Raw genomic sequence first — 13,895 nt, 5'->3', positions numbered from 1 at the left:
AGCATTTTACTTAATTCTAGTCACATTACAATAGCCACATGTGGTTGGTGGCTACTTATTGCAGAGCACAGCTCTAGAGTGTTTGATGAAGATAGCTTCTGGATGAGTAGCACTCCCAGATGAGAGAAAACAAACGTGCCCCCACTCCTTTTATCCCGCTTTGTGCCATCAGCCATTATCAGTCCATGCCCCTGCTCTTCAAAAGGGAAAGAATTTGGATATTATTCTTCAAAATATCCCATTCTTCACCCCATTCTCCCCATATTCCCCCTCTTTCTCTACATACCAAGGCTTCCCAGGGGGAGCCAGATTTTTTTTTTTTTTTTTTTTTTTTTGCAGAGAGACAAAACTGAGAAGATGTGAAACTTACTGCCAAGAAGTTGCAAGCGAACATGCCCCAGGGGTGTGTATAAAGGGACAGAGTATGAAAGATGGCATTGCCACTCTGCTGCTTTGCAAAAAATACACATGCAATTAAGGAAGTAATGTCTATTTCCTTAGATTAAGGAATTACTGTATATGTTATGTAAAACATATATTTGTGTAATATGTTATGTAAAAGTTATGTAAAAGTCCCTTATTTTTGGAGATACCTGTTGGGACTTAAAAGTGACATGCCATGATGTACTATCAGTGTGTGTGTGGGCACAATATGAGTGTGTGAGTGTCCACACTAATATAGATACATATCTACATACATATGTAGATATACACCCAGGTAGATGAATATATAGATTAGACAGATTGGGTAGATAGTTCCATAAACATATAGATAAATTAAAAAGATGGCAGCTAGATACATACATAGTTACATACATAAAGAGATCATACAGATAGATTGGAAGATAGGAAGATAAAAGACAGCTAGCTAGCTAGCTAGATATAGAGCAAATTATATCATTGTTAAAAGTAGGGGTGGGAGTATGAATGTTCATGGGAAAAACACAAACAGGAAGTACTGCTAATTAAAAAAATGCTTTTATTCCTGCCAACTAGAGGCCATTTAAGGCCAGCGTGAGTGGGCACGGCTTTCCCAGCCCCTCCAAACAGGTGCCGCATAGAAGGGGCAGTGAGACAGGACCAGACCGGGTCCACAGATGAGGAGAAAGAGTCACAGGAAGGAAGAGGAACCAGTAATCTGCTTGGGCAGGATGATATTAGATCCTCCCCACCCCATCTCCTTTCCACTCTGGCCTTCCTCCCTCATTCCAGGCCTTGCAGGGGTGGGGAGCTGGACCACAGCAAGGCCGCAGGGGCACCAACACTGGCCACGGAGGCAGTGGAAGGAAGGGTAAGGATGGCAAAGCACTACTGAATCCAGGGAGCTCAGCTGCAGGAGGCAGGTGGCCTGCAGAGACAAAGAGAGGGTGAGTTTGGGTTTGTTGCTGTCACCCCACCCCTCAAAGTCACTGGTGGGGAGAGGGACAGATATCAGTTCTCTACCCTGGATATATACACTCACATCCCAATCCAACCCCCTTTTCCTTCTACATCTGTCAGTGGAAATATAGACTCAGCGGGTGTTAGCATCTAACCTTGTAGGCCATGGAAGGAATGAAGAAAGCTGTATCAATGTTCCCTTGGTGACCCCAACTGGAGATCCATGCCCTCTTGCGGGTCAAGGAGTAAGCCTTCCCCACACCCTGCAGGAGTGAGGCCTGGCCTGTGGATTCTTACCCCAGCAGGGCTTGAGAGAGGCTTGGGGCGGGTTGTCACTCAGACACCTGTCCGGTGCTGTCCCCCAGCACAGCTGATAGCAGGAGGGACCCAAGGATTCCAGGGCAGGCAGGACTGCTGAAGACACACTCCCAGGGGGCTGCCACGAAAAGTAAGAGGAGACCCTCAGTTGTCAGTGATGCCTCCTATTTAGCAGAACTGGGGCCCCAAGGCTGTCCCCATGCCTCCAACTGTCTCCTGCACAACTCTAGAGGGCACCATTCACATAGTAGACTATGAGCATGGTGCTTTCTGAAATGTGAATTGTAGGAACCAGGAGCAGTCAGGAATTGGGAGAAGCAGTGAGCCCTTGTCTTCCCAGTTCACAAACTCCCCTCTCTTCCTGGATACCTGTGCAGAGATGATCCCAGGGGAGGCATTGGGCACAGTTGGTACATGGGAAGCACCTACAAGGTGAGAGTAGATCCACTCAGAAGGAGGAATATGTTTGGGGAGCGGGGAATAGCGGGGAGGTTCTAAGAAAGATGGCAACTTCTGGCAGGGATGGGAGGAGATGGATGCTATAACCCTAAACTGCCTTCCTCCCCAAGGCAGGCCCTTGGGAGACTGGGGAAGAAGGATTAAATGTCAGGGATGGTAAACGGGGCAGTGCAGACCTAAAGAGCAGAGACTCTGAATGCTGAGCATCTAACACAGAATCTGGCACATGGAAGATGCCAGGTAAATGTTTAGTGGATGGATGGATGGATGGATGGATGGATGGATAGTGGAGGGACAGACAGGTGGGTGGGTGGGTGGATGGATAGGTGAGCGGATGGATGCATGGATAGATCCATGCACGCATGGATGCATGGAAGGATGGGTGGGTAGATGAGTGGATGGAAGGATGGATGTGCAGGAAAATTACCTGGAATCTGCATTTCCCACTTGAGCTTCTCTTGTCGGCGCCATTTGGCTCTTCGGTTGGAAAACCAGACCTGAAGGAGAGCAGAACGGTGTAGCTGGCTGTGCCCTTCGCTACCTGGCACCTACTGCTCTCATCACATGTTTCTGGTCTGGACCCAGAGCACAGACCCTTCCTCAGACCTGATGTCCCTCCTCCCTGCTCTGGCCTTTGTTCGCTGTCCCCCTCCTCACTTCAAAGGCTTGGAGTGGGGAAGAGAAGAGAGGAATCGGCAGAAGGAGAACAAGGAGGGTCTTGTGTCTGACTTTTTTCTACAAACGAATCTCTTTCCACCTTTTCCCCGCCATCTGCCCCTCACCAGAACCCAAAACCACCTCAGCACAGTCTTTGTTCTTGAGTTTTGTGCATCTTGTGTGGCAGAGTTCACTCACCCTCACCGTGTCCTCAGGCAGAGAGGTGGCAGCGGCCAGCTTTCCACGGGCCACCGAGTCAGGATACTGCCCACGCTGGAACTCTGCAGAGATCGAAGCTCAAGTAATAAGGTCACAGGGAGAGGAGCAAGGCATGGATCTCCCCCTCAGGCCCCATTCCCACCTGCTATGACTCTAAACTACCCTCCTCCTTAAGGTAAGGCCACCCACAGCCTCCGATTCTCAGCCTTTGCCCACAGGCCACAGGGCCGTTGCCTGTGTCACACCAAGCGCCCTTTCACCTGCTGTCTGCCCCAGCCCTGGCACCTTTCTCCAGAGCCTCGGCTTGGCCTGGGGAGAAGATGGTCCGATTCCGGTGGCCAGTCCCTGGGTGGGGACCCCGAGGAACCTCACAGCCACTGCGGGGAGTGTGAGGAACTGGAGTCAAAACATCTGTAAAGGGGGACAGTGGCTTGTAGCAGTTTGTGATGCTTCTTCTCATCAGATGGGGTTCCCAAGGCCCTGGGGCTATGGATAAGGGACAACATGGATATAAGAGCAGAGCCATGCTCATAGGGCATTCACAGTTTCTTGGAGGTTACTAAAGGGGCACTTAGTGGGAGGCACTCCCAATGCCATGGTTGAGTGCACGCTTCGTGTTTGGGGAAACAGCAGCAAGGTTGGCCCAGGTTTGCATGATTCCACAGAATGTGAAGAGCACTCTGAGAGGCTGTGCATGAGGCATAGGGAGGGTGTGGGAGGTCCAGCCCTGCCTCTTCCTTGGCAGATCCTGTGAACCTAGGGGCCAGAGGACCTGAATTCTGTCACAGGACCTGCCAACAACTAGCTGGTAACCTTGGGTAGGCCATTCCTCTTCTCTAAGCTTCAGTTCTTTTCTGCCAGGAGAGAGCAATACTCCTTGCCAGGCCCTCCTTATTGTCTTGTTGTCAGTGAGGGTGATCCAAGAAAGAACAAGAAAGGGCTTTGCCAACTGTAAGATGCTTATGTTTGCTCTGATCATCCCTGTAAAATGCTTACGTTTGCAGCTCCAAGACCCACCTGGTGACCTGAGCTGTGCCCAGGGCAGTCGGTGGTCCTCCTGTAGTGCCCGCAGGACTCGGTTGATGGAAGAGACCTGGGGGTGTCAGGGTGTTGAGAGGGGAGGTGGTGCACAGACCCAGGGTCATATCCTGAGGATGTTTCCCCAGTAGCCTTTCTCTCCTCCGTCCTGGCCCACACATCTTTCCCAGGGAAGCCTCCTTTCTTCTCTCCTATCTCGCCACTCCCACTTTACAGAAGGGGGCCCAGCAACCCTGCCCTGCCAGGCTGGAATGGCCTCATTGCCAAGTAAGAAGGGATCTTCTTCCCAGACGGCCTGTTCACCAGCCTTGGTGCAGGGAGGGGAGGGCACTTACACTGGGAGTCTTGTCCTGGGTGCAAAGCCCTTCAGCACAGAGCTGGCGTTGGATCTCCCAGGCAAAGAGGGCAGGGCGCTCACCCTTCAGCTGGGCAATTCGAGCCACCACAGAGGGTGTGGCCAGTCGGGGTTTGCTTCCCCCAATCCCCTTGGGCTCCAAGACACCTGTGCGGTAGTAACGCGCTAGGATCTTGCTCACACAGCCATTAGATACCTGGGTCAGATAAGAAGCAAGGACAGGTAAGGCATGATGGGCAGAGGGTGAGTGTCCCTAGGGCAGCAGGAGGCTCCAAGGCAAAGTGAGACTTACTGGACCAGGCTGCAGAGTTAAGAATTCAGCCTCACCTTTGGGAGCCTGAAGCTCCCCATCCCAGGCCCCAAGAGGGTCTTCTAGGAAGTAGCCCAAGCCTCGAAAGCCCTCAGAGTCTGCAACAGCCTCAGACTTGCCTTAAGAGGGTGCTTTGTTCCTGCTTCTTGTCCCCATCACCTGGTAAAGCATACTACCTTAAGGCTCCGTGAGATGTCGCAGGGCCGCATCCCGCTGACTGCCAGCCGAACAATCTGCTGCCGGGTGTCCAGGGGCAGGGGCCGGCCGTTCACAAAAAGCCCCCCCAGCTGATTCACACTGCTGGTCCCTGGACATGAGAAGGAGGCATCCACACATCTCCCCTCTCCCCGGCCCACCTGTGGCAAGGAGGACCCTCTTGGGGAGGGTTACTCAGGCCCCTCAAGTCTGGTTTCCCACCACACAGAAAGTCCTCTCCCCAGGGGACTGCTCCCCTTCTGCTCCCAGGGTCCCCCAGCTCTCACTTTCTTTGGGAGGTGGCTCATAGTTGAGTCTTTGCTTTGGGGCCATTTGCACTGACCCCACTGATCTAAGGGAAGCAGGGTGTGACTGAACCAAACTCCCCCAGAACACTGGCCAAGGGCATGGAAACCATGTGGATGAAAGCAGGGCCCTGAGATATACCTTCCCTCCTTGCACCAACCTGTTCTTCCCACTTCTCCCAGGTGTCTTACCATCCTGTGGCATGTTCCACGCTGACACTTGTCACAGAAGGGCAGGAACTGGGAAGACTGGGGCAAGGGGTTCCTCCTGGGAGCTCCTTCTTTGGTCTTGGAGCTCGGTCTACAATGATTGAGGTTATTTGGGTGAAATCTCTTGCTCAGAACCGTCTTGGGTTCTAGTGTTTTGTGATAGAGGGCCACGTTTCTAAAAGTTGCCAGAAGGTTGGCTGAGAAAATCCAAATTCTCTTTACTTATGCCCTTCTGTGATGAACTAATACATCACAGGGCCAGCAGAGGACTGGATCTTTCTGGATGACCTGATAAGGGCCTGGAGGGTGAGAGGGTTCTCACTTCTCACACATTCATTATAAGAATTCAGGGAGGTGGAGAAGGATTATGCTCCCAAACGCTCATGCCTTTCCCTTTTGCAAATGGACACCTGTTGTCTCAGAGACAAAAAGCCCTCAAAAGCCTTCTCAGCACTTGGGCCTCCTAAGTTCAGTCTCAATAGGGTCAAAACCCAAACCTTAGAATATTCTGCCTAGCCAGAAGAGGACAATCAGTGACCAAAGATCCCAATTGCCTTGGTCTGAGGTTAGAGACCAGGTTCAAGACTCTGCCTTCACTATCAGGAAGCTATTAAGGTTAGTTTCTCCAAACCACCAACCAGAAAGCTTTCCTCAGAAAACTTCCCCTGGGAGGTCTTGCTCCTGACTCTTTTTGTACTCTCCAGGGACCTCTGGGGAAACACAGGGGCTCCGTACCCCCCCCACCCCGGCCTGGGGAATCGAGGTTCTGGTTCCACCCACTGGAAGTATTGACGAACAAGCATGAATTCCTGGCTTCTCTCAGAAGACACATCTCCTGGCATCTTCTAACCTGCTGGGGTTGTTGTTCTTATTAACTCTGGAGAGTTCTAGATCTCACAGAGAAGGAGCTTCAGTCTCAGAGACCAATTCCTTGGGATCAGACACTCACTCGTTGAACTAACACTTATGGAAAGCATGTTGAAGGCAGAGAGCGAGGAATAGGAGAGAGCTGCATGGTGACACAATACATTGTGAGCACAGGAGAGTCTCTGAGCAACAAGGGACGCTTTGTCTCTCTTGCTTTCATCAGCAAGTAACAGGAGTTGAAACCACCTCTTTTCATGCCTGGAACCCTGGCAGGGCTAGAGGTCACCCCAGGAAATAGCTTGTGCATAGAACTTTCCTGTAATAACTATGCCATCTTGGCTCAGTTAACTAATCTGCAATTATTTGCTGAATAAAGTATTAACCATCAGCACATTGCTGGTTGTTCAGGATGAAGGGAGTGAAAAGAAAGGAACAAGGGTTTTGCCCTCCAAGAGATTACAGTGCAGCCGGGAAGAGGAGAGAAGCACAGGGGGGAAACAGGGAACTCACAGATTATGGCATCCAGAGCCGCTTTTCAACTCGGTGGCTGAATTGGCTTTTACTCACTCCTCTCCAGACAGGTAGAGGCACATTCCCCTTTGAGCTCTCATCTTTCCAGAAAGTCAGGAAAGAAGGCAGAGATCTTTCCAAAAAGAAAGCCGAGGCACGGATCGGCATTCCCACAAATCAGGGACCACCCAGGGAACAAAACTCAAGGAGGGTTAGTTAGAAGCCAGTCCCTCACCAGAAGACAACATTTCCAGCTCCTCATCGTGGGGCTCTTTCTCTGCCCCCAACCCTGCTTCCCATAGGTGCGATTGCCAGCTAAGCAATGGAGAGAGGAGAGTCAAGAATGCAAAGGGCTCTGTCCGGGCAGTGGGATATGGGAGCTCAGGATACCAGCCGAGCCTTTGAAATGACTGTGTGCCCTCTAAGTGACCAGAGCTCAGAGGAGGAGTGGGGACTCAGGTTCCACATCCAAACTTAAATCCACATCCAACCTTTCCCAACAGCCACCCACTCCTTCCCAGCACTCATAATAACTTGTCTGGGAAAAGAACTGATGCTCACAAGTTGGAAAAGCAGGGTAGGAGTTGGAGAGGCAGGAAGGCGCTAGGCTGCAAAGACAGAAGGGGAGAGAAGTTGGCTTGGTCACACAAAGACATGGAGACAGCATGGGAGGCAGAGCAGACAATGAGCCTGTAGGTGAGCTACCTGTGTGGAGGCAATGAGGTGGGTGCTTCAGTGGAAGGGTCTCAGTCTCCTGTGCTGGGCTCCTGAGACCCCTGCAGGTTCCAGGGGTGATGGTGGTCTGGTCCTAGTAACAGCCTCCACTCTGCTCCTGCTTCAGTCCTGCCAGGGGGTCCAGAGCTACAGAGAGCCCGTGCTCAGGAACAGAGGGCGGCCTTCTGGGAGCAGCCAGTGATGTCACAGGCCATGAGCAGAGGAGAGAGGAGGAGGGAGGTGTGCATGGGGCTGACAGACACCGGCCCCGAGGCAGAGCAAACCACAGCCACTGACCCATTCTGTCCTTCCATGGGAAGTCCTCAGAGCCCATCTTGTGTCTACCTGCCACCATAAAGCAGGGACAGAGCCATCTTCCATGCAGGCCCCCCTGGACCCAGAGTGCACCCACTCAGGGGCCAGTACTCCTGAAGGGAATGGAGAATATGGAGATGGGGGAATTTCAGACTATATCCTCAAGGCTTGGAATGCACAGAAGCCCAAAGGTGACTTCCAGAACCACAGACAGCTTCCCAGCCAGAATGCACACGCCAGGGGTCTGGGATCAACTCCGGGGTCTTGTGTGTATTACTAGCAAAGATAAATGGGTATATAGACTGATACCGAATACTGGCCAAGTTGACCTCTAACTCTCTGAGAGAACGATGGTACATGTAGAAAAGCACGTGTCACACGGCACCAGCTCTCTCCAGAGAGCATCTTCACCAATGCTCCAATTGGCTCCTTGACTGAGGTGACACCAAGGGTGAATTTTTGCCTAGAAATAGGGGGACCCTCGACTAGAACCCTGGCAACAGTGGTGATGGTAATGAGCCTCTAAGGGTAGTTAGGATGCAAGTGGGGTGTTTATGAGGAGGAATGAAGCTTGGTTTTTATTCTCTCCATCTCTAGATGTCAGCAGGCTCCATTCTACTAGGGATTTGGTGCTATTAAACTCTATGTTATAAATGACACTCCTGTTTCCACAGAGGACACCAAAGGTTATCTGGATCATTGTTGGGGTGGGGGAAACCAGTAGTTGGCTAGGTGGTTCTTCTGGAGTGGGATGCTGCAGGTGAAAGAAACACAGCCCTAGCAATGGAAGCTTCATGGCCACCATAGTTTTGGGCAGATCCTTCATGAAGAAATCAACATGGGAAGTCCTTTGGGTCCATTCCATACCTTGGATTCTGTGAAACCCTCTCAGAAGTCAGGCTGAAAGTAAGTAGGGTGTAGGGCAATAAGAGTAGCCCCAGAGGGTGGAAGAATGGATTTCGCTGGCCAGTGCTCTGGTTTTGGGGAGGAATGGGGGGGGTTGTTGTACATTCAGCTTGATCCTAGGATTGAGAACACTTGTTCTCAAAACAGGGCCAAATGTGTCACAGAAATGGATTTTCTGTCTTACCTCCATTTGTACTCCCCTCCTCTTCAGCCTCCTTCAGCACCCTCAGGCTGGCCTAGAGCCCCTGGCCATGGGGGGAGACTGTAGCACGTGACTTTTGCATCGTGGGTAGGACAGCACATACTCTAGTGCCCATAGAGCCCATTCAATCTCTGGGCAGCTGGGTCGGCTGCTCACTCTACTCAGCCATGCCTGGGTGAGAGAGGGTCCCATGGAAGTCCTGCCCTTAGTCCTCCTTTTCTGCCTCATCCCTTCCCCCCACATCTGCCCCTGATCTGGGGGCACAAGTCTCCAGGTCCTGACCCGCTATTCTCACAGACAGCTGCATGAGGGTGGAGATAGGGGTATCAGGGGGAGAAGGGACAAGCCCTGGCAGATGGTGGTGGCAGCGATTTCCCCCATAAACTACCCTCCCCCCCCCACCTTTACAACATGCTCTTGGGTCTGAACAAACAGAGTCTTTCGACCCAGAGATGATGAGGGGAGGGAAAAGAGAGGAAGGGCCCTGGCAGGGGGGCCTAGCCTGCCCAAAGGCTCAGCCACTCAGCCCTCTGCCCAGCGCACCAGACTGTTTGAGGAGCAAATATCTGCCCTCACCGTCTGACTCTCTCAACCTCCCCCACCAGGTTTGGGGCTAATTGTCCCTCATTAGCTAGGACCAGGCTGCTACCAGCCCCCGCCATCTGCTCGAAATTATACATTAACTCAGAGGTCTTGCCACCCGCCAGCCAGGCTGTGCGCCCCTCTCCAGGCCACCCGTGGCCATTCCAGCCTGTCCCTCACCCTGATGCAGAGCCCCAACTGCTGGCTTCTTCTGCCCTCAGGACCTCTGAGTATAAAGCCCAGTGGCTGTGGGAAAAGATCTGTCCTCAGGAGAGGTGGTAGGAAGTCCCCTGCCCTCCTCGAGGGGCCAGAAGACAAGACAGGCTCGTGCGTAAAGCTGGAGAGGGCAGGGCGCAGCCAGTGCGGAGTCCGGGGCGGGCGGGCGGCTTTGGTCTGACGCCTCACCGGGGGTTTCTGGCACTCACGGGGGGAGGTGACACCAATTCCAGGCTGTTTCCACCCCTCTCTGTGGCATCTGTTAGTAGGCTGTGGGGTTCTGTCTCGCATCTTCCCTCTCTCCAGCAAGCACCATCTCATACCAACCCTCAGCTTTCCAGAGCGCACTGTTAACCGCCACCTCTCCAAAATCCCTCTCTGGCAGCGCTTGCCTCCTGGTTTAAGGTCACTAGTTTCCTTGCTACAAAAACATGGGGAATCTTCAAGTGCTCTGGATATTCCTAGGCTTGACATTGAATTTGCAACCCCTCCTCACTGTCAAAACTCGATGTAGTCATCCTGCTCTCCCCACCCAGACCCTGCTCTTTTTCGCTCAGTTTCTAGAACGCTGACTATCTGGCTCCCTCCCTCCCAATGCGCCTGGGAGGCAGTGAAGGGCCCGTCCTCCCAACTGTGGCTTTGAACTGGGGCACAGAAAATGCCCCCCTTGCCCAACCTCCTTTTTACCATGAGCCCCTAGCTTCTGAGCTCAACCCTTCCCCATGTTTCTCTCAGGACTGGGCTTCGCTGGGTAGGGTGGGGAATCTGCACTCCCCTGGAGAGAGCCGGAGAGTTCAAACGTTAGAACCAAGTGCCCAGGGAGGCCAGGCAAGGAAACCCACGGGGACCTGAAGGGCAGGCGACGAAGAGCCCAGCCCAGAGCCACCGGGACCAGCACTGCGCGCGCCTCAGACCCCAGCCGACCGGGGCGGTCAGACAATGCTCTGCGCGCAGCCTGTGGAGTGCGAGCTCGGGTCCGCATGCGCACCAGCCCTGCCGGTGAGGAAGGGCACCAGCCCTGGGGAAGGCGTTGCGCTCGGGCTGGGCCTTCACACCCACCCAGTAACCTGAAATCCAGTCTGTTCCCAGGAGACCGGCAGCTCCATGCTCCCCAAAGCTTCCCCCCCCCCCCCCCCCCCCCCCCCCCAGGTTGCAAGGGGTAGGGGATCTGGGAAGGCAGAATAGCAGTCCAGGGTTTTAAGTACACTTGATAACCTTTATGTTTTTAGAGCAGTCCTAGATTTATAGAGAGCTTTCAAAGATAATACAGAGAGTCCTCATATACCTCACACCCAGGTTCCCTGATTATTAATATCTTACATTAATATTGTATATTTGTGGTAATTAATAAACCAACACTGATATGTTATTATTAGCTGAAACCTATTCTGTATTCAGATTTCCTCAGGTTTTCCCCTTTCCGGGAGCCATCCAGGACCCCACTTTACATTTACCTGCCATGTATCCTTGGGCTTCTCTTGGCTGTGACAATTTCTGTTTCTTTTCTTGTTTTTGGTAACTTTGAAAATTTTGTAGAACTTCCTTCCATTGGGATTTGTCTGATTTTTTTTTTTTTTTTTTTTTTTTTGAGAGAGAGAGAGGGTGTGCACATGGGTGTGTGCAAGTTGGGGAGAGGGGGAGAGAGGCAGAAAGGCAGAGGGAGAGAGAGCGCGCATGCGCGCACTCGAAATTCCCAAGCAGCCTCTTTGTTCAGTACAGAGCCTGTTGCGGGCTCTACCCCAGGACTCTGGGATCATGACCTGAGCTGAACTGGACTACCTAGGAGTCCCTAATGTTTTCCTAATGGTTACACTGGGCTTATGAGTTTTGAGGAAGACCAAAAAAGGTAAGTGCCATTCTCATCACATTATGGTAAGGGTACATGTTGTCAGGGGCTCCCGGGTGGCTCAGTCGGTTAAGCTTCCGACTTTGGCTCAGGTCATGATCTTGCAGTTTGTGGGTTCAAGCCCCGCGTCGGGCTCTGTACTAACAGCTCAGAGCCTGGAGCCTGCTTCAGATTCTGTGTCTTCCTCTCTCTGCCCCTCCCCCTCCTCCCCCTCCCCTGCTTGTGCTCTGTCTCTCCCCCCTCTCAAAAATAAATTTTTTAAATTTTTTAAAAAAGGGTACATGCTGTCAAATGACAGCTCTCTGTTGATGTTGACCTTGATCACCTGGCTGAGGTAGCGTTTGTCAGGTGTCTCCACTGAAGTTACTCATGTGTCTCCTTTCCGTACAGTGCTTTTCTGAAGAAAGTCCTCACACTTGAGGGGGGAGTTATGTTTTCAGCTCAAGGGTGGAGTATCTACATAAATCGTTGGGATTTCTGCTGCCCAGGAGATTTCTCTCTTCCCTCCCATTTATTTATTCAATAATTTCTTTATATCAATATGGATTTGTGGATAATTATTTTTTTCTTTGCATTATAATCCAGCGTACTACTTTATTTTGTTGCTCAAATTGTTCCAACTTTGGCCATTAGGAGCTCTTTCAGTTTGACCCCTGTATCCCTTTGGCATAGCCCCATTATTGTGGAGTTTGGTTTTTATCTCGAGCCTCTGTGTGTTTCCTTACTTTTTGGTGCTGGAAGAGGATCCAGGCTTATCTTGTATATTTCCTGCCCCAGGGCTAGACTCAGCCATTTCTCCAGGAATCCTGGCACCTTTTGTTGAAGAATGGCATGAGAAATAAAGATCTGGTACTGGATAACGTTTGCTGCTATTGGGGTGTCAGTGTTTCGAGGTTCTCTCAGGTGACTGAGCAGAGAAATAGATGTGCGTGGACTAACCAGTGTCTATAGACATGTCTATAAATAGTTCTATATGTAACCATTTGAATCTATATTAAACTACACGCGTTTAACTAAATGTGATGTCTCTAGCTCTGATCCATTATTACATGGATCCTCCCCTCCTAGTTTCTGTGAACTCTTGCATAATATTGATGTACAACTTACTTTCTGTTCATGTTACAGACTCCACTCATTTCCAAAGATACTTAAATCAGCACCTTTTCCCCCACTCCCTTCATTGAAGCTGTTCCACACATTTGCAATACAGTTAGATTATTTTGTCACATTCTGGATTTCGTCTTAGGAGCCCCTGACTTCTACATCATTTTTTAAAAGTTTGCATACATTAAGGTTCACTCTTTGTGCTAGAAAGTCCTATAGTATGTGATAAATGCATACTGTTATGTATCCACAAGTACAGTTATTGTACAGAGTAGTTTCACCACCCTGAGAAATCCTCAATGCTCCACCTATTCGACCCTCCTCCCTGCCCCCAAGCCCCTGGCAACCACTGATCTTTTTACTATCACTATAGTTTTGCCTTTTCTAGAATGCCGTGTAAGGGAGCCATGCAGTATATAGCCTTTTCAGACTGGCTTCTTTAACTTAGCAATATGCATTTAAGTTTCCACCATGTCTTTTCACCGCTTGATAGCTTATTTTTTAGTGCTGAATAATGTTCCACTGTCTATATATACCACAGTTTCTCTATCCATTCACCTATTGAAGGATATCTTGGTTGCTTTCAAGATTTGGCAATTATGACTGGAGCTGCTACAAACATCTATGTGCAGGGTTTTGTGTGGACGTAAACTTTTAGCTCCTTTTGGTAAATAACAAGGAGCACAATTGCCTGACCATATAGTAAGAGTAGTTTTGTAAGTAACTGCCAAACTGCCTTCCGAAGTGGCTGTACCATTTTGCATCCCGCCAACAATGACCGAGTTTTTGTTGCTCTGTGTCTTTTCTAATGTTTGGTGTTGTCAGTGGTCCAGAGTTTGGCAATTCTGTGTCGTGGTATCTCATTATTGTTTTAATTTGCATTTCCCTGATGACCTGTGATGTGCATTATCTTGTCATATGCTTATTTGCCGTCTGTGTATATTTTTTGGTGGGGGGGGGTCTGTTAAGGTCTTTGGCCCATTTTTTCATCAGATTGTCTCTTATTGTTGAGTTTTAAGTGTTCTTTGGATATTTTGGATAATGGTCCTTTATCAGATGTGTCTTTGGCAAATATTTTCTAACAGTTTGTGGCTTATCTTCTAATTTTTTGACATTGTCAAAATTTACGATGTTGTTGACAATAAAATTGAAAATTTTATTTTCAATTGTAATAAAATCCAGTTTAT

The 13,895-nt window shown here is 50.4% G+C and overlaps 1 protein-coding gene across 1 annotated transcript; it reads right to left on the bottom strand.

Annotated features, from left to right (window-relative positions):
* Positions 1-1,111: 1,111 nt before the first annotated feature.
* PAX4 (paired box 4) lies at positions 1,112-9,622 on the bottom strand. The gene is given in 12 exon segments (XM_040473073.1): positions 1,112-1,333; positions 1,335-1,348; positions 1,678-1,816; positions 2,068-2,123; positions 2,585-2,654; positions 3,013-3,095; positions 3,319-3,444; positions 4,051-4,126; positions 4,407-4,622; positions 4,913-5,092; positions 5,429-5,621; positions 9,537-9,622. Coding segments are annotated over 12 exon segments (1,461 nt in total).
* Between the last annotated feature and the right edge of the window lie 4,273 nt (positions 9,623-13,895).

Source organism: Herpailurus yagouaroundi, unplaced genomic scaffold (genome assembly GCF_014898765.1).
Source record: "Herpailurus yagouaroundi ecotype Mexico unplaced genomic scaffold, PumYag 100, whole genome shotgun sequence".
Lineage (NCBI taxonomy): Eukaryota > Metazoa > Chordata > Mammalia > Carnivora > Felidae > Herpailurus > Herpailurus yagouaroundi.
This window is presented reverse-complemented; position numbering and strand designations above follow the sequence as displayed.